This window comes from Rhamphochromis sp. 'chilingali' (assembly GCF_963969265.1).
Source record: "Rhamphochromis sp. 'chilingali' genome assembly, chromosome: 2".
Taxonomy (NCBI): Eukaryota; Metazoa; Chordata; class Actinopteri; order Cichliformes; family Cichlidae; genus Rhamphochromis; species Rhamphochromis sp. 'chilingali'.
In genome coordinates, this window is record NC_137930.1 from 47,900,407 (window position 1) to 47,923,574 (window position 23,168).

The following is a 23,168-nucleotide window of genomic DNA, read 5'->3' on the forward strand; positions in this document are numbered from 1 at the left end:
ATGATTTGTTCATTGAATTTCCTGTTTGTTGTAGATTGCAAACAACCACTAAGAAGTCTGCTCACTAGGTACTGATTTAGTTTCACTTTACTCTTCAAACGGGAGAGTTGAAATAGGTTCCTGAGCCGTACAAAACAGGCACCTTATGTAAAGCTAACATGCGCCACTCTGTCTGGGCACTATGTGCTTTTAGATGAGTGGAGTCAAACATGTCGCTACGCCCTCCTGCATGTGGGTGGGAACAGACGTTCTAGTGACTATGCTGCCACTGGATTTTAGAAACACATCCTATTTACCTGAGTGGACACATACAGATTTCATGCCTGCACAGGTTGGAACATACACCTCAGATCACTGCACACATATGTGTCGTGTAACCACGAAGGCAGACTCACCACACGGATGTGTATACATGCCTGAAATATACACACAGCTACACTGCCTGGTAGAAATACACAGAGCAGATCTGTTTGCTGTGACTACAGTGATGAAGGTAGCTGCTGTAGTGGCCGATGAAGGAGCTATTTATCGTGTGCTTTTTTTCACAGTGTATTTCCACAGGAAGGTAAAAACAAACTGTATGCCAGGTTGTGCCTCTGGCTCCAGAGACTTTACCTCAAATTCGACCGCTTAAGGGAAAGATGCTTCCATAAAAACGACCAAAAGAAAAAAAAAATTTTTCAAACAGAAAATGTTGATGACTCTTGAATCGTTAAGAATAGGACAAAAATTCCAGGAGACAGATGATTCCAAGTTTTATTCAGTACAACACATTACGGTATACTGTATGTTCACATCAGAAGTTGGGATCTGAACAGTTACAGCAGAATTTACATCTATGTGATCATTTTGCTTTATTTCTTAAGATATTTTAGTTGTTGGAAGAACCAGTAGTTCACAAACACTGAAACAGACTCACTCTTCAGGTTGAGCTTTGCACATATTATGTACAGTACTGCAGTACAGAGGGAGCATCAATGGATTTCATTCATATAATTGAATGTTATTAAAAAAAACCTAAAAATGTGTAAGCGTTTGCTTTGTGAGTTCCATGATCTACTTTTGTATGCCTGTCCATGAGCGACTAAGAGGTTTCAGTGTTTGTGAGCTGGTCTGTAAAAGGTCACATATGCACTAAAATAACTGCAATGTCTCAGAGGTGAAGCAAATCTTGACCTTCACAGGTCATGGTCAACATTTCAGAATCGTTTCATCCACCCCAAAACGAACCCTACATGTCATTATTTTTCCTAATTTCTGCTGCTTCTAATTTATTCTTTTTAAGAATGTCTGTCGATAATACCCTGTTACTTGACACACAGCCAGAAACCTCCACAAAATAAACAAACCAAAGAAAAAAAACCCAGCCTGTTTCTTCCTCTGTACTGGTGGCTGTCAAACGCCCATGTGTTTGGTGATGCATATGTGTAACTTTCCAGTTAACTAACTAACAACCTGACAAAAAAGTAGATGATGAATAAATCAAAACAATTAAACTGCGTGCACGTTGTAAGTTATGACAGATCCTGCTGTTCAGAGAATTCTGCTGAGAATATTTACAGTAAGAAATATATTTTAAAAAAAAACAACAGAAGTTAAGGACTGCCTTTAAGAAATCTACCCAACTTTAAAGACAATGAGAGCATCTTTTCCACCAGCAGATGGCAGGTCACACTGTTGTTGAGGTGACTTTTTTTTTCTTTTTTTTTTAAATTTAAGGCGCACTGGATTCAAATGATAAGCAAAGAAATGAGCAAAAACTTCCAAAGTGCATGAGTGCCTGCTGTTTCAGTCCAGGATTGTTGCACTTCAATCATGAACTTTCTCGTTACCAAATACAACAGCACATTCATTTCAGTATATCTGAAGCTGTGGTGATGTGTTAGCACTGAGGAGGTTGTGACAAAATCATTTAAGGCTTGAAAGATGATTTCAAATTATGGCAGCACTGGATGGATGACAAACTATAGTCAAACTGAATTTAAACTAAAATGAAAGAATGTTTTTTTTTATTGTTTATTGTTTTTGTTTGTTTGTTTTGATTTTAAAATGTTTTTAAAAAATATTAGTGTGGAAAAAATGAGACAAGAGTTAGCTGGTGTGATAATCCTGACTTTTTTTTGGGGGGGGTGGGGGGGGGGGGGTGGAACCTTTGTTGGCTTCTAAAGAAGGTGTTTTCCAGTTTGAGAACCACAGGTCTACAGGATTAAAGAATTGAGTTCTTTTGTACCAATGTGTTGCCAAGACTTTACTTATATTTAAGAAAAAAAAATTCTAATTTTCAAAGCCTCCTCAATTCAGATGAAATGACTTTACTGCATTCTGAACAGCTGTCACAACCAGATGATTTAATCATCACTCTGCTGGTATATGTAGATTGAAAGAAAAAAAAAGGTTTGTTTCAGTTCTCAGAATCACTCAGATTCGGTCTTTAGATCCAAAGACAAAAAAAGAAAGAAAAAGGAAAGAAACACAGATCTTGGAAAACACTTACCCTATACTAGCAATGAATCTGACTTCAGAGAGTCAACCACATGTACTGGGCTGTTTTGGACTTCACATGTTACTCTTCAGCCTCTCTTGACTGACGGACAGTTTCATCTGACTGACCTTGTCTGCAGTGCTGGCAGCACATTGCAGAAAATATTTTGCGTTAAGATTTTTTTTTAAAATACCGGATAATAGCTATAAATTAAATGTTATAAATACAAAGAAAAGTGCCTTAAGAAGTTGACGAGTGACTGTTAAAGACCCAAAACATCAGTTAGTTACACTATCAGTCTAAATGTGCTTCAGTTGGTGGATATCCATGGTAGGGGAGGGCATGTTATCGTTTTGGTCAGGCATTTGCATTGGTGTCCATGCTTCTTTACACGAGGGGTCCTTTGTGGCTCTCTGTTGTATGTCCTTTCAGTGCTGCTCAGGGCAGTTTCTGCTCCCACGGGGTGCTCACTCCTTTACTTCTTCTCCTGAGGGATCTTTTGTTTAGCCTGTTATGGCTGGCACCAGCTGAGCAGAAGAAAAGGTACACATGCTCATCATATAAATGTGAGCTGCCAGAAGACTTTAAGAATTATCGTGCAGTCAGTGGTGTGGTTAAGGAATGCATTTCAGAAAATCTTTATCGGTGTAATGGTAGAGTGTCAGTGTTACTGGAGGTACACTTTTTGTGCACAAAACATTACTCCTGCCTCACTCGAGATATACATTCTCTGTTTGCCTTGGTTTTGCATTCCTAGTTAAAACACTAGGAACACCCAGAGCTAGAGGTTTAATTCAGTTTGATTCCATATCTCATTCCATGCATCTGTAAACATGATAGCTCAAAAAGTTTTGAATGAATTTGTTGGTAGGGGTGTAGAGTGGGGTCATGTTAACAATATGTTAAAATTTGTCTTACGTCCAACAAGGTTTTCAAGGTCAGTTTAGTGTTTTTTTTTTGGTTGAAATGGACAATCAGCCCTGTAACTTACAAACTATGATTCTTACAAGGGTGGTGTGTATTGTCTACATTTAGAAAGTACTGCATAAAGATTTAAAATACAGATTTCAGGCTATGCTTCATGCAAGAGATTAATTAATATCTTGGCACAGATGCATATTAGATTTTGAAGCCGGCTTTAAAAAACAGTCACTTCCCATAAATCCACATGTTCAAATGCAACCATTAATCCAAAAATAAACTTGCTAACACCCTGATACAAAAGCGATTTTGGTGACTGCAGCTAATTAGCAACTCACACTTTTAAACTTTGTTTAGTGTAAGGGCTGTCACGGCACAAATTCCAATTGTAGTAACTGACCTTGGTCTTTCCACAGTGATTGCACTGTTGGGGAATTATAGTTACACATATCTAACTAATAATATGTTTTTCTGTGTAGCTGTACAATTTAAGTATTGAAAGTTGTCAAAATTAAGTATTTTATTACTGGATACAGTAACTAACTAGCAGGCATGTGTGTTAGTCTGATGCACCCATAGTCTGGGATTGCAATTTTCTAACTAAACTTGCCATCGCTTGCTTTTTATTTAGACTTCAAACATTTTTTTTGTGGTCTTTTAATTATTTTGTATAATTATATGTTTCAAGAAAAACAAGTGACTCTGGCCTATCCTTAAGAGCTGCATCACTTCCATTATCACTTTGCTGCCATAGCCAGAGCAGCTTCCTGAAACGGTGCCATAACTATTTAACACACAACTACAAACTCAGCCAGATCCAGAGAACTGTAAAGGTTCCTTGTTCAAGTGTCTTCAATCAGGGGTCTTACAAAAAACTAATTTTAATTTTATTATAATGCATTGTTTTATGATGTTTAGGCCTTTGTCTTTTTTATGTTAGTCTGCCAGGTTTGTTTTTCTTTTTGTGACTGTAAGGCCCAACTCTTTTAGGTTCAAGTTAGAAACGAATGATAAATCACCTTCTGTACATTCCACTTGCGGCTCTGTCCATTGTCTGTCATCCATACAGCGTATGACAGGCAGGTGGCGCTGTTTGTAGCCTGCGTCACACTGGTAGCGGACTATAGAGTTGACAGGGCTGCGTGGCGTGATGTTGCCCATCGGCTGGGCATGTTCCACCTCAGGGGGAGGGCCACACATGACTGACAGAGATAAATAAACAATGAAAACAAAAACAATATTTCAATGAGCTGACAATTTAAAATAAAGTCTGGTGTTATCATAGTGTAATCGAGGCTCCTGGTTCACTCTAAAACATGGCTAACATGACTGATTACGGATGACAATCGAGAACAGTTCTTGTATACACAATTGGTTCCCAGTAGTCTAATTCCTTGGAATCGCTTGCGTGCCTGCCTACAGATCCCGCTTATTGAGTCCACTTGCACTTGCAGTCAGCTCATTTGATTTTGTGTGCCTGAGGTAGTGGTGCAGTCTCCAACGTGGATACTTTTATTTTTATTGCACAAAATGACAAGAGTGAGATGGTACAGTGGAGACTGCTTTCAGGACAGAAACAACTGCATTATGCTGCTAACACAACTTCAGCTTTTCATATTCGCTTTGTTGTGTCAGTTTTGTGTTTGTATCTAAATGCTAAGAAAAAGATTGTGTGTGTGTCCTCATTGGAGTAGAGATTTGTGCTGGTGTGTTGGACCATAGCCTCAGCTTTATATTGTTAAATGGTAATTGTGAGACAGTGTGTTTCGGGTCATTTTACGGAGAAACGTATGAGGAATTGCTTTCTCCTTGGACTCCTGCATTATTTTTAAGAAAAAGTTATATCAATAATGGAATCAGATTCACTAAATACTTATCAATTCCCATCCCCATCAAGAGTTTTGTGCTTGCAATGTTTTTCAGTTATGATTTCTGTGCTATGATTGGCCGAAATAAAGCTACCTCACTGACATTACCTCTAAAAACAGAAAGCTAAACGTTTTAGTAATCGAGATGTTTAATCAAGTAAACTGACCGGGTCCAGTCTTGCAGGTGAAGGGAAGGTAGTAGTTGCAGGGCACGTCATTCCACTGTCCACCCTCATGCCAGATCATAACCACACAATCTTCTCCAGAGTCAAAGTAGTTATCTGGTTGGTTGGGCCTCCAGTTCTCAAAGGTCTAAAAGGATTACAGAACAATATTTTGCCAATACAAAACTTTAAAATTAAGTAAAAAGTAAGAATTCTCTAACTATACAAAATCTTCATAAAATTCATAAAAAAAAAATATATGATTGAGAAAGATCAGGTTTGTCCAGAAGGTGCTATGGCTTCCTGAGTACACAACTGAATCTCTAACCAAACTCACCAGGGGACTCCCGTCTGTCCAGTGGAACACATTCTGCATATCTTTGTCACTGAGTCCAATCCACTGGTATTCCTCACCGTTAGCTGTTGGGAAGTGACAACGTCAATTTAGCCTTTCAAACAAATATGACTTAACCTTCCCATGTTTTATGTCGATAGCCCTTTGATGTGACGTGATGCAGTGGTTTACCACTTTTGGCTCACAGCAAATACAGTCCTGTGAAAACGTATTTGGATACTTGATATTTATATCACAAATGCACTTGAGCATCAGGGCACAAATTAAATCATTTGTACTGTTTCTTTACTTCTTACTTGCTCTGCAGCACTTTGTTCTACTATACTTCAATGTGCTATGCAAATAAATTAACTTGACTTGATTTCAGGATTTTCTGGTAGACAGCAGAATTAATCAATAATGACAATCGTTCAGGTGATTGCAAATAAGTAAATAAGTCATGAAAGAATAAAGTTACGTTGAAACCAAGCACACCATTGTTTTTCTTGTGACATTACCAATAAGTTTGATGTGTCACATGGCCCTCTTCCTATTGAAAAAACAAAAGTTGTATCCAAGATGGCCGCCTTCTAAATGGCCACCATGGTCACCACCCATCTTGAGGAGTTTGCCCCCTCACATATACTAATGTGCCACAAACAGGACTTTAATATCACCAACCATTCCCATGTTATTACGGTGTATCCATATAAATGGCCCACCCTGTATAATGTCGAAGGCTGGTCACTCATCTTTCCAACAGTTACTTACAGATGAGAAACTGCTGCTCCTCCTGGGAGCTGATGCTGACCAGGTGGGCATTGAGTTCCTGACAGTGTTTCTCAGCTTCAGCCCAAGTGTCTCTCCCTGTAAAGTGCCGGTAACAGCTGCCCATAAACTTCACCCAGTCATCGGGACAGTCCTGCACAGCTACACACATTTGGACAAAAATCTTAAAAACAAATAAACAAATATACGTCTCACTAAAGATATCTGGCTTCTTCAACTTTTTCAGTTTTGCGTGCTGTTGTTCAGTGACTCAGATCCTAAGCTCCATGGGTTTGGATCACTGGTGTCTACATAAGTTTATAGCGAGGAACAATAGGCATTCATTTTAACATGAGTGATTATGCAGTCACTTTGCTTGATAAATAAGGTTCTTTCCCAAAATGTTGGCTATGTCAACAGACAAAAAGAACATACCTTTCTTCACTTCTGGCTCCTCCACAACAGCAGGAGTGACTAAAGACACAGATGGTACCGTGGTTGGGCTGATGTAGGGTGTGCTCCCCTCCTGGACTTTTTCCTCATGTCCCGATTGATCATAAGCTGAATAAATCTGCAGTTCCTCCAAATTCAGAGTGGTGCCACTTCCTGATGGCTGCAAGATTTGATCTAAAATTCTGTTCCCTGAACCACTTCCTTGCCCACTTATCTCCACCACACCCCTGCCCTGCTCAGGATGTTGTGCCAGTGTTGGTAGAGTCATTTCTACCATTTCATCATCTGTTAAGTAGATAACATCATCGTGATGCTGCAAAGAGTGTCCAGAGGCAGAGCCACTGCCAGAAAAACCAGATGGAAAACCACTGGAAAAGCCACTGTGAAACCCTGATCCAATGGGATATCCAGACAACTCTTTCTCCAGAGATGGTAGGACCGTCAAGTCAATGCGACCTGAAAACTCTTGGGAACCTGATGCAGACATACCTCCTGACCCAGATGCACTTGATTCCAAGATATCAAATCCTGCTCGGCCTAGTTCCTGCTCGGTGGCCTTTTGCTGGGTTTGTAAAACTTCCACCATCTTTCCATCTAACATGATTATTATGGAGTTTCCGCTGCTGCCACTGGTGTCCCCACTTCCACTGGGAAAATCTGATCCAGATGTAATAAAACCAGAGTATTCTTTGTCAAACCCCTCCCCAGATCCAGATACCGTGCCAGTTTCTCCAGATGCACTACCAAGATCTCCAGATGCACTTCCAGGATCTCCAGATGGACTACCAGGATCTCCAGAGGCACTTCCAAGATCTCCAGATGCGCTTCCAAGATCTCCAGATGCACTTCCAAGATCTCCAGATGCACTACCCAGATATCCAGATGCACTACCAAGATCTCCAGATGCACTACCAAGATCTCCAGACGCACTACCCAGATATCCAGATGCACTACCCAGATATCCAGATGCACTACCCAGATCTCCAGATGCACTACCAGGTTCTCCAGATGTGAAGATGTCAACACTTCCCCTTTCTGCCTCCTGTTGTTCTCCAGAGGTAGACTGGTCTCCAGAGAAGACATCACTGTCTCCGCTAAACTTGACTTCCACATCTGACCCAGATCCATCACCGCTGGAGGTGGAGGTGCCAGACTCTCCAGAGAAATCTCCATTGGCTGAATGTTCAGCTGAACCAGAGCCCGAAAAATCAACTGGTACCGGAATGGTTTTGACTGTGGGGAATCGTAAGAATCCAGACAAGAATCCAAGAATTAGTTTATTATAGCTTAGTGAGAAAAGTTACCTGTTGTGTTTAGTTTGACAAAACCTATTGTATTACTTTCTAATAAGAAATATTTTATATAAGGCTTATACTCTAATGGCTTTAGAAGTGATTACTAGACAATTTAGTAACACATATATGTGACATTCAAGAAAAAAAAACCTAATATATTAATTGTTTGTATTTAAAAAACTCAAATAAGTATCTCAAACTCTTCACGACTTTAAAAGTGAGTCCTGGTATTAAATTATTACATCAAAATTTTGACACAAGACATTAATAGGTAGAATTAAACATTAAGTCAGTTGATTTAATTGATTGACAAAGTTGTTTATGGCTGTCTTACCTGTAGGAATAACTTTTTGAGGTGTGATGATGGTCTCATTGACAAAGTCAATATCAGTAATGTTTGTACTGGTTTCAGTTTCATTGTAGTCTACAGTAGTTGCAACTAAAAGCAAACAAAATAAGGTTTAAAATCAGAAATTTTTACCTGCATTCACAGTAGAAAGCAAGGCCATATTACATTTATTTTTGTGAGTTTTTGTTTTGTTTACCAAACATTACAACTGTAATAATAAGCCAAGAAAAGAGCAGGGATTTTAAAGTGCTATTTGCATGCATGTGTCTTACCAGTGCTATCAGTGATAGCTATTGTCTTGTTGATAACATCCTCAGTCACTGTGGTCAAATTTACACTGGTTTCATTGTTAACATAAACAACGGGAACTTCAGCTGAAAGAAACAAATTGCAGTGAGCAGATGAAGTTTTCTGGGATGGTTAAAACATGCAGATAAAACGTTGTATCAGTATCATTATAATAAAAATGTAAAACATCAAATATCAACATTGCAGACTATACAACAAGATCACATCTATATTGTTTCACGTGTTTACCTCTTTATCAATTATGTTTTACTTTTCCAATCTTTAAGGTATCCATCAACAACTGATCCCTACCTTAATTGATTCAAACCATGTATCTCTTACTTTTAAATAACTTCCCAGTGTATAATAGCACACGTCAAGATTCACAGTGGCAATGTTCAGGGTTTATTGCCAACTCAACATCTGATTAACAATGCATCTTTCTATTCAAACGAGCCTCAGTGAAATCTGTCTTTCCATGCAATAAAAAAGATTCTTCACCCTCAATAAACATGAAGCAATCATTCTGAGAAAAAATGCAACTGAAATATATAAAATCAATGGTTTATTTACGAAAATAATGAAATTAATGCTTTTTTTTTGCACATAAATGAATCCACACTTAACCCATTCCTACCTCTAAAACAGTAGGCATCATATTGCAAGTCCTCACTGGGGAAGCCTGTCTGGTTGGGGTAGGTGTAGATGGTGTGGACTCCCACCTGGTTGCCTCCACAGTGAGACCTGGGGGTTGTGATAGGGAAGCGGACACTGCGGTCCATTAACCAGCCGGGACTGCACTGGTCAAGTCCTTGATTCCAGGCAGCATAGAGCTCCCCAGGAGTGGCCAGGGTGGCGTTAAGTTTCTCACAGTGATGCACAGCCTCCTCATAAGTGAATCTGCCATAGTCAGTGGTGAAGAAGACCACACCTAACAGAAAGTACAAACAGGCAGAAGTGGTTAAACAGTCTGTTAGAAAGATGTTACAGTTTTGTTTAGAGTGTTGTAGAGGACACAGAAGTGGAAGTTTGATGTCCTCAGAGTGATTAAAGCTCCTCACCTGTCAAACGTTCAACATAGCAGTATACATCATAGAGTTCAGTGGCTGGTCTCAGGCCATAGGATCTGACTCCTTTGAGGTCTAGAAGGTTACCAGCACAGTTTTCTCTGGGTGACACAATTGGATACCTGAGGAAGAAAGAGAGTGTAAGTGCAGTTTAATAAGGACATGGTTTGCTGTACAATAAAAATTATGATATGAAATATTTTTTTATTTCTTTTGATGTCACTATGAGGGCTGCAATCCAGAGTTCAAAGTAAAACATTTCAAACTAAAACTCACTGTACTGTATGACAAAGATAATGTATATTTTGATATATATCTATGCTACATGTCTCACCGGACAGTTTGGTCGCTTAACCAGCCGGCGTCACATTGATGTAGACCTTTCTCAAAGGCTGCCTGCAGCTGCTGAGGACTGGCAATGACTGCCCCAATGTTCTGGCAAGCCTGCTGAGCCTTCAAAAACGTTAGAGTATACCGACCGGTAATGGGTCGATAGTGGAACACCACACCTGGGACAAGATTACAGGATTACAGTGGCAACCTCACTTTTTTGTACTTGTATTGTAGTCCTCTGAAATTTCCTATTAAAATGTAGGGAAAAATGTTCCAGAGGATTCTGTTATTGATTATAACGTGTAAGTGCGTACCAGTCGGAGCCATAGGGGCATCTACATCTGTCATACTTGGAGGTATAGGTAGTGGAGGCAGAGTAACTACTTCCCCAGTTTTGGACTCTTCTTTTTCAGATGAAGGGATGATGCCTGGCACCTGAGCAGGAGGCGCCACGGTAACAATGTATGGGAATGGAGTGGTCTGCCCAGGCACGGCATCTTTGTCTTCATCGGCTAAGGAAATAAAATTGCATTACTGACAAATTATTATAGCCTTAGTAGTCAGCACATCTAGACATTTACACATCCAGTTAGAAAAACACCTCACATATTTATTAAATTTATAAGAGCAATATAGTCAAGTAAAAGAATAAGGGCAGGGAAATACTGATGTTCTCATAATTTGCATTTAAATAAGCAAGCAGTGCTCTGTATTTGGAACTGTGTCTAAAACATAAAGGAGCTATTATAGAAGTATTTAAACATAAAATTTTGACAAAATTAGAATGAGCAGTGCCATTTTAAGTGCTAGTGATCACAACCTAAAGCAAGAGATGTGAAACCTGTTTCAAACCTAGGTATTAGGGTCTCTTTGCTGTTAGTGAATAGATTTAAACACCATAACTCTAAGGAAACCAATATAAAAGTAGCTTGATTGGCCACCTCTGCAAGTTCAACCCAAGAGCATACCACTTGATGGAAAGGTCTGTCTCCAAGTACCCAAAATATAATAATGGGATGTGCCTTTGACTTTCACATCTACTGACAGCGATAATACAAATGTGACCTGTTTTAGAGGCAAAGTTATTGAATTCCAAAAATAACTCAACAGCTAAAGAAAAAAAACAAAAAAAACAAAAATCATCCATGACCAGGCCTCTTGGAATTATGGGCTCTAGAGATTTGAATCAGACGTAGGGTTGTTTGGCCACAGTACAGGTTGATATGCTTGGAGCAGACCACAGACACCATTCAATGAAAAGAACATGATACCAGCGTAGGGTACTAGAGTTCCTAGAGTACTTGCCTTGGAAGCAAATGGCATCATGGCGATCGTCTGGATAGGGGTACCCAGTCTGGTTGGGGAACAGGTAGACGGTTCTCACTCCCAGGAGGCCCCCTCCGCACTGAGGCCTGGCGATGTTGATAGGGTATCGTACACTCCTGTCTGCCAGCCAGCCAGCATTACACACGTCCATACCATTCTTCCAGGCGAGGTAAAGCTCTCCTGTGGTGGCAAGTCTGGCACCAAGTTTAGCACACTGATCTTTTGCCTCGTAAAAGCTAAACTTCTCTACAGACATAGAGTAGAAGACTCTGCCTGGAAGCAAGGAGGGTAGAAGAAGAGAGGAAAGCACAGTGATGTGAACGGATGCAGTTATTTATGCTATGAGGTTTTCTGTGAATCATGGGGAGCTTTGAAAACTTGCCCTTGTTTGCTTAGCCTACCTGGCATCTTTTCAGCAAAACAATACACGTCATAGGTCTCGTTGACGTCTCTCACCCCATAGGTCCTGACACCAGGAAGTTCTCTCTTGTCTCCGTAGCAGGGTTCTCGTGGATGATGGATGGGGTACCTTGAGGAAAGAAAAGAAATAACTGAGAAACGTATTGCAGGTAAATATTCTAAGTGGTTTTGTCCCCAGCAAAGTAGACACTTTTTAAATTTAACTATCCATCCACATATTTCCTGCTTTCAGTTTTAAACTAAAAGACATTTGTGGTAGGTAAACTGGTGATTCTAAATTGACCGTAGTCATTCATGCCAAAACCTGTGTTGTTGAACTATAGAGCTGCCTGAGGCTAATTCCACCTCAAAGCAGCAAATCTTACAACATGTTCTGCTTTATCATCTCTGATTTGGATAAAAATGTTAAAGTCCAATATTTGAACATTTATGATGACTGCTATGGAATTTTACCTCCACATACAAAATACTTTTCTCGATTTCATTGCCTTATTTGCACATTGAAATCTTAGGCAATGGTTCAACATGACTTCTTCTGAAGCTGTTAAGGATAAAAGCATTAAACCTCTTACTGGACTTTTCTAACATCAAAGTGAATCAGGATTTATAATTTTGGACAGGTACAGAGACAGAATCTTATCATGGACCTGCTCTATTTGTACTCTTGTACTCTCTCTGCATTGAGTGCTTGGCTATTCTTCAATCTTCTGCAACTGTGATAAGTATTTTCAACATTTGATGGTTAAAAAGGGTAAACACTACCTGACCGTCTGATCAGAAAGCCATCCAGCATCACACTGGTGGAATCCATCATCATATGCAGCCTGCAGTTGGGCTAGGGTAGCAATGGTGGCACTGTTCTGGATACAGGCTGCCTTGGCCTTCTCAAATGTCATGGTGTAACGCGTGGAGATGGCACGGTAGTGGAACACAATACCTATGAGACACATAAAGTTAGCAGAGGGCAGTTCTCAGATAAAAACAAAGTGTATTGTTGGCAACTTTCACTTTGAGTGAAACAGGCACAAACAATGATTGGTTACTGCTTTACACCCTTTTAAAGTGAAGAAAGCTGTTAGTGGTTTCGTATCGTACCCTGAACTTGCATTTCCACAGTATCGTAGTTGTGCTCGATGCCATGTGTCACCTCACAGCGGTAGATGCCAGAATCTTTGGACCTAAGCTCTGTCATTTCCAGGGTGGCATCAGTGGGAAACAGCGGATAGTTAGCCAACATCGCTCTGTCCAAATAATCTTGCTTGACCTCAACTTTGCCCTGCGATGCCACTAAGATGGTGTCGACTTTGTCCTTGGTGATGTAGGTCCATTTAATGCGGTGGGAGAGTGTAGCGACGGTCAGGGCTCCAGTGTCATTGAGGCTCTTATCCAAGAAGTAACATGGCACCTCCACCTTTCCCCCCAGGAGAGGACGAAGAGGCATCTCCACAGGGATGCTGACATGTAATGTGCTTTCAACATCTGGGATAAAGATAGGCACAATTGTTCGAGGTGCAATTTAATATACTGTGCAGAGATGCAGTCAGGTCAAAAAATCTGGGACCACAATAAACATCTGTTAAATTTCATGCAAAGTGTGAAATAGTAAGACAGATGAAGCAACAAGAGACATTTCAAAACATAAGACAACACAGACCACGAATCAATATTAACCAATTTGTGGCACTGACAAGGTTGAAACCTCACGAGAGCGTAGAGCTGGGCGATAGAACGATAACGATATGTATCGCGATATAACTTTTACTCGATAGAGAAATTAAGCTATCGCGATAGACCTCGCCGCTCTTGTCCTCTTAAAAAAAAAAAAAAAAAAGGTCAGCCAATCCAAATTAAGTAGCGCAGAGCCGAACCAATCACAGCCGCAGCGTCACGTCGCATGACTTGTTACGTACAGCACAAGTGCCAAGCCGTACGTGTGTTTGTTTGGGAAGCAGCCAGCGGGTAATGGAGCCAGCGCCTAATGGAGGAAATGAGTGTGCCGACTAGAAAAATCAACCGAGCGTGACCTTAAGAGAAAACAGATGATGGTTCCAATGCCGGAGAGATTGTCGAACGGAAGAGCCATAGAAGTTCCGTAGTGTGAAGGTGTTTCGGCTATTTCAAGTCTGACAAAAAACAGAGTAGCGTGCACTGTAAATTGTGCCGAAAACAAGTCTGGAAATACAATAAACTGGTGCATGCGTCACACTGTGCGCCACGTTATTGTTTCGGTGAAATGAATTTCTACAATACTGTTAATTCTACTCTCTGCAGTGTTTAAATGCTTACATATACACACAGTTACTGTCCGTCCACACATACGACTCTGTTCTGCTTCTATGCCCCAGCTTTGTTTACTTTTTCCCACCGAGGCTTCTAGACTTCTGATTGGCCAACATTTCTGCACGGTTAGGAATCTAGCGCCACCTGCTGCTTTGGCATGTTCATAGCAGCGTTTTCCTTAATTTCTGCCTTTATGTGTGGACGGGATTATTTTTTAAAACGAAAACGGAAAATCTCAGTTTTCAAAAATACCCGTGTATGTGTGGACGTAGCCTCAGTCTCTGACTGGAAGCGCTAATTCGTCATTCGGCTTTTGTCAGACTAAAGTAACTGTTAAAACTGTTTGAAAAGCTCAGCTATACAACAAGGAGAGATTGAGAATTTCCTTTTAGTTCTCAGTTTATTTGATATTGACAAAAGTTAGTCAGTTTTGTCTGTTCTTCTGTAAAACAAACTAAGATTTGTTTTTAGAATTAATATTTTGTTTCTAAGTGGAATTGACAATTTAGTCTGTTTTGTTTGTTCTATTTTGAAACTTAAACGCTTTAGCGGCTGCCTTTTGTGTAGTTTGCAATATTTGCCTTTATTTATCTGAAAAAGTCTCATGTTCCTTAAGTACATCTACCCTGTTGAACTTATTATGAGAAATAAATATTTAAATCAAAACAAGCTGCTGATTATTTCACATTTTACTTGTGAGCAACGGCACATTTAAATCTTACAAATATAGTTATTTGGCTTATATCGTGATAGATATCGTTATCGCCTGAAATGAAAAAAACATATCGTGATATGTCAGGGGTTTGACATTTGTTCAAACACAGATAAGAGAAATGAGACAACTGCAGACCGACTCAGAAAGTATTAGAAGACGTGCGCACGGGTGAATGCCTCTGAGAAGACACACACACCGAGTGCAGGCTTGCTTGCTTTATTTATAGTGAAAGTAAGTTACATAGTACTTCCTCTTTTAACTGAAAAGGGAGAGGTCAGGCATTATCTCAGCTTATCTGACCTTGCACACATACACTGAAAATAACAATGCAGAAGTATATCATGCTTATCTGACATCACACACTGAGGTAAGGAATGCATTATGTTCTCTTTAACAATAAGCTTGGTTATGTGAAAATATATGAACACACAAAATATAAGGCACACTTGATTATATTGTATTATAGAGATTTGGTTATAATGTATAATGTAGAAAATCTCTTAACATGATATGAAAAAATCTCATATCGCCCAGCTCTACGAGAGCGTAATAATGATACTGCTTATTAAGGACCAGTGGGGAAAGGGGGTGAAGTGTCATCACAAATAGGTAAAGGTATCAGGAATCTAAAACAAAACTGAAGGTCTCTGTACCTTCCTCCTTGCTCATTATGTTAACCTGTAGTGTCATTGGAATGTTATGGTTGTGCTGCAAAGGTGATATGTGTTGGTAGGGAGGGCGGGGGGTGTGGAGGGGGAGAAAAGGGACTTGTAGGGTTTAGGTTTGGGGTAATGTTCTCGGGAAATATTGTATGTTTGTGGTGTGTTGTATAAGACAGTTTCCCTTTGTTCTAAAAGCAAATCAATATTTCATTTTAAAAACTGAAGGTCTCTAAGGCGAACAGTACACGACACTCTCTGAAATCAAAAATGACCATCAGAAGATTAATATATCAAGGTTTTTAAAGATCGCAAAGTTGGTAGATAAGTACAACATGACTATAAATTAGCAAACGTCTTGCCCAAAGAAGGCTGACTAGTAGACTATCTGGTACAAAATAAATTATTTTCTTAGGGTGGGCAAAGACATACCAGTATTTAACAAAAAATATTATTTACTTTTTATTTTGAATTCAAATTTCAAATGTCTGGTCAAATACAACTGAACCCTAAACAGTGCAAATTGTCATGGACTTTCCTCCCATTCAACATTAACAGTCATAACTCTTAATATAACTGCTGGTAAAATGCTTCCCCCTGGTGGTGAAAGTTCTTCAGAGGGTATTTACAAAAAGTATCTTTAAGGGGTCAAAATTGGGGAAAAAAAAAAAAAAAGTTTGTAAGAGGCATTAAGAGGAGCAATTAAATTTTGGCCACTTACTATCATGGTCTTCAGAAGATATTGTTGCCCAGATGAGTGGTAAGGACACACACAGCAGAAACAAGGGGGTCATCGTTACCTGAAGAACAGCCAACATTGTAATCGCATTTGTGTACATGCTCATAGCCTTTTTACAATTTTTGCATTATTTATTGTTCACAAGTCGGGTAAAACGGGATATAAAATGACACACACTTTTAAAATCTTATGACCAGAAATACATATGAAGTGGTGACACAAGTGTTAGAGTGAATTGAGGATTTAATTATGCCTCTATATGCCGCTGCGTTTCCCCCCCAGACTGTACACATATACTCCGTGTTATTCATTATATCCAGCACTTTTATTTATTGCATCAGCTAAAATGGAAATAGGCCATCATGAGTCTGCAGTATCACTTAGAAATGCTCACTGAGGAATGAAAGACCCTCTGTGTCTGGTCACATAAATGTGTTTAGAGCTAAAATAACTTCAGACAGCGAGTAGAAAGTATGAATCATTCATCTCAAAAGGTTCTTCATTTGTGAAAAAATGAATGTTGAATGAAGACTTTTCTTTCAGCAAAACTGTTATATTGTCTGCACTGTGCACGTGTCTGCCTGTAAATGTGTTTGTGTGCCATCTGTAACTTTGAATCATGCCCAACAGTCCCTCAAATGGTCACTTAAGGCTGGCTCCCAATTGATCTCTGTGTTAAAATGAACAACTTTACAGCAGGAATACAGTTTGTAGCCATGTGTAGTTAAACTGTTTTGATCTCTATCACTAAATCCTACTTTATGACCACAAGAGTGAATTCTATATAATTCAAATTGTATTAACTTTTACTTATCTATGGTCCACACACAAGGCACTTCAGGGACTGGCTGTTAGGCTAAAACACGCTAAACTGGACCTCTCAGCTTTGTTTGAACTGTTGCCTGTTGAAGTAAAGTTATTGTGTATACAGTACTTTTCTGTTGGTAAGCGCTGTTGCAATTGTTAGCCTCTGTTAGCTGTTGTTAAGCAGCATTATCGAAACTTTCTTTGAAGGGGATCAAACATTGTTGGACTGATACTTACTGAATAGGGTATCATGCACCAGTTATTTTGATAAATGACATCATATTATTATTTCACTCATAAGTGAGGGCTAATTAGCAGCAAAACACACAAGTCTACACAGTCTACAGATGTTTCCTGCCTTCCAAGCTAGCAGATAATTCAGTACCCATTTTTATTATTTAAATGCAGACATATCTGCCTCTAAAAATCAACATGAGGACGTGCAAAAAGCAAAACTCTCAGGCTTCAAAGCTGTACTCCCAAACCAAACTGTAACACCACACTGGCCACAGTCTTCTTTTATAGACAGACTGACAGACATTTATGTTCTCCTCGGGGTGAATTGCGGCAACATTTTTGTTACACTGACTTGTTATGTAATTCAGTTAATTCAGGTCTAAATAAAAATGACACAGTACTCAGTTTCATGACTAAATAACTGCAAATGTAATTACAAATAGCCTCAGCCTTATTTTGTGCCTTTCACTAATTAGCAAATGCTAAATGACATAGTGCAAACTTTAATTTGAGGTCCAACTATATCAATACATCACACAAACACAAAAATATTTACTCCTGAAGTATCTAAATGCAGCTTCTCATATATATATATATATATATTTTTTAGGTTAGGAAAGCCAGGCACGATACAATTTCAGCCAAACAACATGAGCTTTCGTATCATAAACTCACATCTGTCAAGCACCAACTACCTCATTGCTTATTTTTTCTCAACTTTCCACTGCTCTGACGTGAAGCACGGTCAAACAGGCAGAACCGTTGCAAGTCCCCACTGAACCCTCATTGTGCTGCTTTCACAAGCCCCAAGACAGGCGGCCGAATGCTCCCAGTTCCTTCCAAGCAGCCACAGAGAGACCTTTACAACCAATAAACCTGAAGCTCACAGTCACAAAGCCTTTGCTGACTGACTACTGAGTGACAGCCTCTGGAATGGGCCAAAAGAGAGCTACTGTGAGCTGGCAAATTTTCAATAATTCAACATAGAATTAAAATCAAGCGAGATAATGCAGACATATTAGAGGTCTGTCTGCAGATACATTACACAGCTGAGTGTGTGTCTGCATGTGTGTCTATGTGTCGGGTGTTATTCCATCCTACAGTAGCGTTAACATTTCTCCTGCTGTCTGAGATCTGTCTGCGGGTGAATGCTGGCTCAGTTTTGGAGGAAACACAAAATACCACACAGCATGTGTAGACAGACGGACAAATCCACCCAGGATTGCTTTACTTTTGGCTTTGCCATGCTCAGTCCATAAGTCTTTTCATTAAACTTGTTCAAGAGGTAGAGGCAAAGAAAAAAAAACTTCATAAAAATGTGGCTGCATCTCTCGACCTTGGTAGAGGATGTTTTCTCTGAGTGCCGTTTCACTTATTTTTGGTGTCATTGAGTTTCTGAGTGACTCCTGATTTCCAGCTTTCCAGACTTCTTCTAGTTGCTCTCACATACTATATGTCACCCCTCATTATGAGGCTTTCTTGTAATTTTTTAAAAAGAGGTCTTGAGAAGTAGTTCTCCAGGTTCCTGAAGGTCTTTTTTCCCCCTTTGGAATTAGCTGGGTTTTTTTGGTTTTTTTACCCATTTTCATTCCAGTCCTTGTACCGGATTATTTTCAGGAGAATATTTTTTTTTTTTGTTAAGATTATTAAAATTCTATAATTAATCAGAATCAGAATTAACAAAGTAATCTGATTCAGATTCTCATAACTTATTACCACATTACAAGTTTCTCAGATTGATTTCCCAAAACCCCTCTCATTAACATATACTTATTAATGCTTGCATATAAGTAGTTACAGTTAAAAGTTGGATCTTAATGTCCGTATCGACTCTTTTTAGTTAGTTAGTTACTGTTTTTGTCTGTTTCTATTATCAAAATGATGCCAAGGTATGGATATGCCAGAAAAAGAAACAATTTAACAGCAACTGGAAAGCCTGTTTTCTCCTGGCTTAGTTTCTTGTCTTGCAGTCTTCGTGGTGCATAATTCACAGTGATGCCAAGTGTGGTGAAAAGGGTGACAGACTTTAAAACTTTCCACCAGAGTGCAGTGTCATTAAAGGGAGCTATTATTCGTCAAGCTTTTTTTTAAAAAAATCTTGGACTCTACTAGAGTAGCTTGGCTTTTCTTTTTTTTTTTTCTTTTTTTTTACCTTACAGGACCTCAGTTATCCTCTGCCTGACAAAAGACCTTTTAGCTCCTCAACTCTTTAGGGCATCTTTCTTCTGACTGGCTGCCCCTCACTCAGGAAGCGGGTGGGTGGGACTTGTGTGCTCACAACAGGAACTGCGGGGCTTAGATGACCACATTAAGGATATCTGCTCTTTTTGACATCACATGGAGCCAAGTGAAGGGGGAAAAACTGCTTCAAAATTTTTAGAGCAGTCTGAAGCCTTAACTTTTGATTTGCAGGGATTAGCAGGGAGCATAAACTGGCTTCACTGTCTGGAATGTTGGCATCCACCATTCTCACAATGTATATATGACAGGAAATACAAGAAAGGATCAAGCTGGATGAAGGATGAAGTTTTATTCTTGTCACGAGAGTTCTTGATGAGAGTATAACTCTTTAGATGAATGAGCACTGAATCTTATTGCATATCACATCTTTGTTACAGTCAGGGTGGTCTTTCCAGCACTGCACGAAACTAGCCAAAAGCAGCCAACAATCGACAAACTCTCACAATGGATCGGCACAGAGAAAGCCAGCAAAGTCTTTGCCCATTTCTCTAGCCAAACCAGCCTAAACCTTGCCTCTCTGTTGCTTAGTACCCAATCTCCCAGCAGATCTTAATGCGCCCTTTAAATGCATCATTTAAACTGTGGCACATTTGTGAGCAAACTTTGCCAGCCCAGGTCAAACGAGTCATTCCTCCCTCCACCACAGAGTGCCCATTCAGTCAGTGGGGTGGCTGCAGCGCCCCTGTACAACCGCTGTGGTATGTTCTGCTCCCAGCTGAGGTGGAGGGCAATAAGGCCTTGGTCTGTTCCATCAACGGACAGAGGCGGGGCCTTAATATTCACAACCCTGCCAAGGTAAACACAAGGGAAGCCCCCTCCCCGCAAAACCACCACCACAACGTCACCCTCCACCCACTCTTCTCTAGCCCTACGGCAGGAGAACAGAGTCGACATTGATATGACAGCACACACAGAAACACTGAGCAACACTCACAGATCACTGAGGGGATGTGTTGGAGTACACGTCTGATGCCCCTGGTACAGAAAAAGCATGGGAGTGTGTGCACCTATGGATACGTACTGTAAGGCCTGTGTTTGAGAACACACACACCGACTCTTGCTCAGTGAAAAGTGCGGGGAGCTAAAAAAAAGATTCTCAGATGTTTCTGGATGCATTAATACATGTTTACATAGTCACCAGTTTAAGAGATAAGAAATAGTTAAATGCGTGATATTTTCACACACACACACACACACACACACACATATATATGCACAAGTAGACACATATACAGACAGACTGACATCAGGAAGAAACTCCAAAGTCTCAAATGTAAGTTGCTGTTTAATAATGCAGAGTGTAAAGGTGTTTGCTTTAAATGAACTCTTTGTCAATTGTTTTTTCATCTCGACATCTGGGAATTACAATTCACAACATGCACTCATGCAGCCTGGTGTAACCATAGTAACAGGATGTCGCTCTACAACACTAATGTCCTATATAAACCTATAAGTGTTATCCCAGGGGAAAGGAATACCAATAACCAAACACAGAGCGGTTTTCTTATCAACAGCTCCACAAAGAGTTTGAATGAAAGAGGAATTTTAGAAAAATTGTACACAATCCTTCACATATTTTGTGCTTGAGACCGCAGAGACCCAAAACTCTAGTAAAAAAAAATAAAAAAATAAAACCTTGTTTAACAATATATTATGTTATATAAGGGCTTAGACAAGGAGTGCTGCAGTGCGTTTTAGTATTTTATTAAATGATACTTTGGGCCAGTATCACTGTTGAACCCTGGATAGGTATAGTTGAATCAAATTATTTTAAGCCCCTAGTTTATTACATGATAACCCCCCCCCCAAGCCACCAACTGTAACACCACTGGGCTAAATGATGACTGAAAACAACAAGCGAGCACAACATTTAGGTTTTCCTGACTCACGAAGAGAGCTGACACTGACTCTGACACTGATCGGCAGCCTAGTACACTTCATGATACAGTGTGTGATGGGTCCCATAATGCAAACAATTAAAATATTACTCACTACTGTATAAACATGTAAATATGATTTTAAAACATTCTTCAACAATGTAATAAAGTTTAATGGAATTAAAAATGACAAATAAGCATAAAAAATCACTCAGATTTAAGAGAAATTGACTGAACACCCCACAGAAGTCTCCAAACTTCTGTCACATCAAGATGAAATACTGACCAAAATCACGTTAGCATTACCTTCTGTGCCCACTGTAGTGGGTAGTCATCTACATCACTGTCATAGTAGTTATTATCAACAAACTAGTTGAGAAAACTACTGAAAGAAAAAATCAGAAAGTTACCTTTGGTTAGGCATCAGAGTACCTGAATCAATACCTGTCCCCCCAAAGAAGAGGAGGATATGTCAAAGTATCCCCTGAAACCTCTTTACAAAATTCCTCGCTAGAGCATCCAGTGGTGAGTTGTAAAACGTACCGTTGATGCTGCAATGCTCCCAGTGCCAGCGACTACAGGGGCCTCTCGCTCCTGCCTGTGTAGGAGTGCAGAAAGAAGCTCTATTCAAATTCTGCCACACATTTAGATGTTGGAAAGAGTGAGGGAGGGAAAGGAGTGGAGAGAGAGAGATGTGGGATCCTCCTGCCAGTTGGTGAGGTCATGCAAACAGCCTTGAATATCAAAGCTGAAGAAGTAAATCAGTCATCAGTCTGGTCAGTGTCAGATTAGCACTGAGTGTGTGTGTGTGCTCAAAATGTATAGAATAAATCACTATATGAATAGACAAGCTTTATTTAATCCCACACTGGGGAAATTCACTTGTTAGAGATATATTAGAAAAATAAAAATCGAAAAGAAATTAAGAAAACAAATCGTGTGCAAAAAATAATATGATTTTATGTACATAAAGTGTAGTGGCATTTTTCCTGTGTGGATAATGGTACCGTCTGGCTGCTATCAGGATGAAGGACTTACGATAGTGCTGGGGTTGGGAGGTGTTGTCCATAATGGGCATTCACTTGGCTGACGTCCTCCTCTCACCCACCTCCTCTGTGGGGTCTAGGGGACTGGACAGGCCAGAGCTGGCCCTCTAACAGTGTATTAAGCCGTTTCCTGTCCATCTGTAATAAGTAAGTAATACTTATTACTTATAAGTAATAAGTAGCTACTCCAAGGAGAATTGTACCATCTATTTTTATCTTTACCTTTTGCATAGGTAAATACTCAAGTAAAGTACAGATATCTGAAAATTCTACAAGTACAGTAACAAGGTATTTGTACTTTATTACTTCCTACCTCTGCCAGCAGACAACTGCATAAAAGATAACAGAAGCCATCACTGTGAACACCCAAAAGATCTCAGCCAGCCCAGCAGATAGAGCCGACTTTGGCCCTTCTTATACTGAGCATGAGCGTTATGTGGCCAGTCCAGCTGATTGTTAAGGTGAACAATCAGCTGTGTTTAAGGTGAGAACTTCTGGT

The 23,168-nt window shown here is 39.7% G+C and overlaps 1 protein-coding gene across 5 annotated transcripts; it reads right to left on the reverse strand.

Moving 5' to 3' along the window:
• Positions 1–744: 744 nt before the first annotated feature.
• Positions 745–22,209, reverse strand: acanb (aggrecan b). Of its 5 annotated transcripts, XM_080876125.1 has the most exons (18): positions 22,167–22,209; positions 16,444–16,522; positions 13,164–13,547; positions 12,831–13,005; positions 12,050–12,177; positions 11,628–11,921; positions 10,637–10,834; positions 10,324–10,498; positions 9,984–10,111; positions 9,560–9,853; positions 8,907–9,008; positions 8,620–8,724; positions 6,973–8,223; positions 6,541–6,699; positions 5,773–5,855; positions 5,439–5,583; positions 4,423–4,605; positions 745–3,009 (listed from the first exon to the last, which is right to left on the reverse strand). In XM_080876125.1, exons 2-18 carry the CDS (start codon positions 16,514–16,516, stop codon positions 2,921–2,923), a joined length of 3,966 nt encoding a protein of 1,321 aa, XP_080732251.1. In that variant the 5' UTR covers positions 16,517–16,522; positions 22,167–22,209; the 3' UTR covers positions 745–2,920. The 5 variants fall into 5 exon arrangements, with proteins under 5 accessions (XP_080732251.1, XP_080732253.1, XP_080732254.1 ...); XM_080876127.1 differs by lacking the exons at positions 16,444–16,522; positions 22,167–22,209 and adding an exon at positions 15,199–15,244; XM_080876128.1 differs by lacking the exons at positions 16,444–16,522; positions 22,167–22,209 and adding an exon at positions 15,203–15,241.
• Positions 22,210–23,168: the final 959 nt, after the last annotated feature.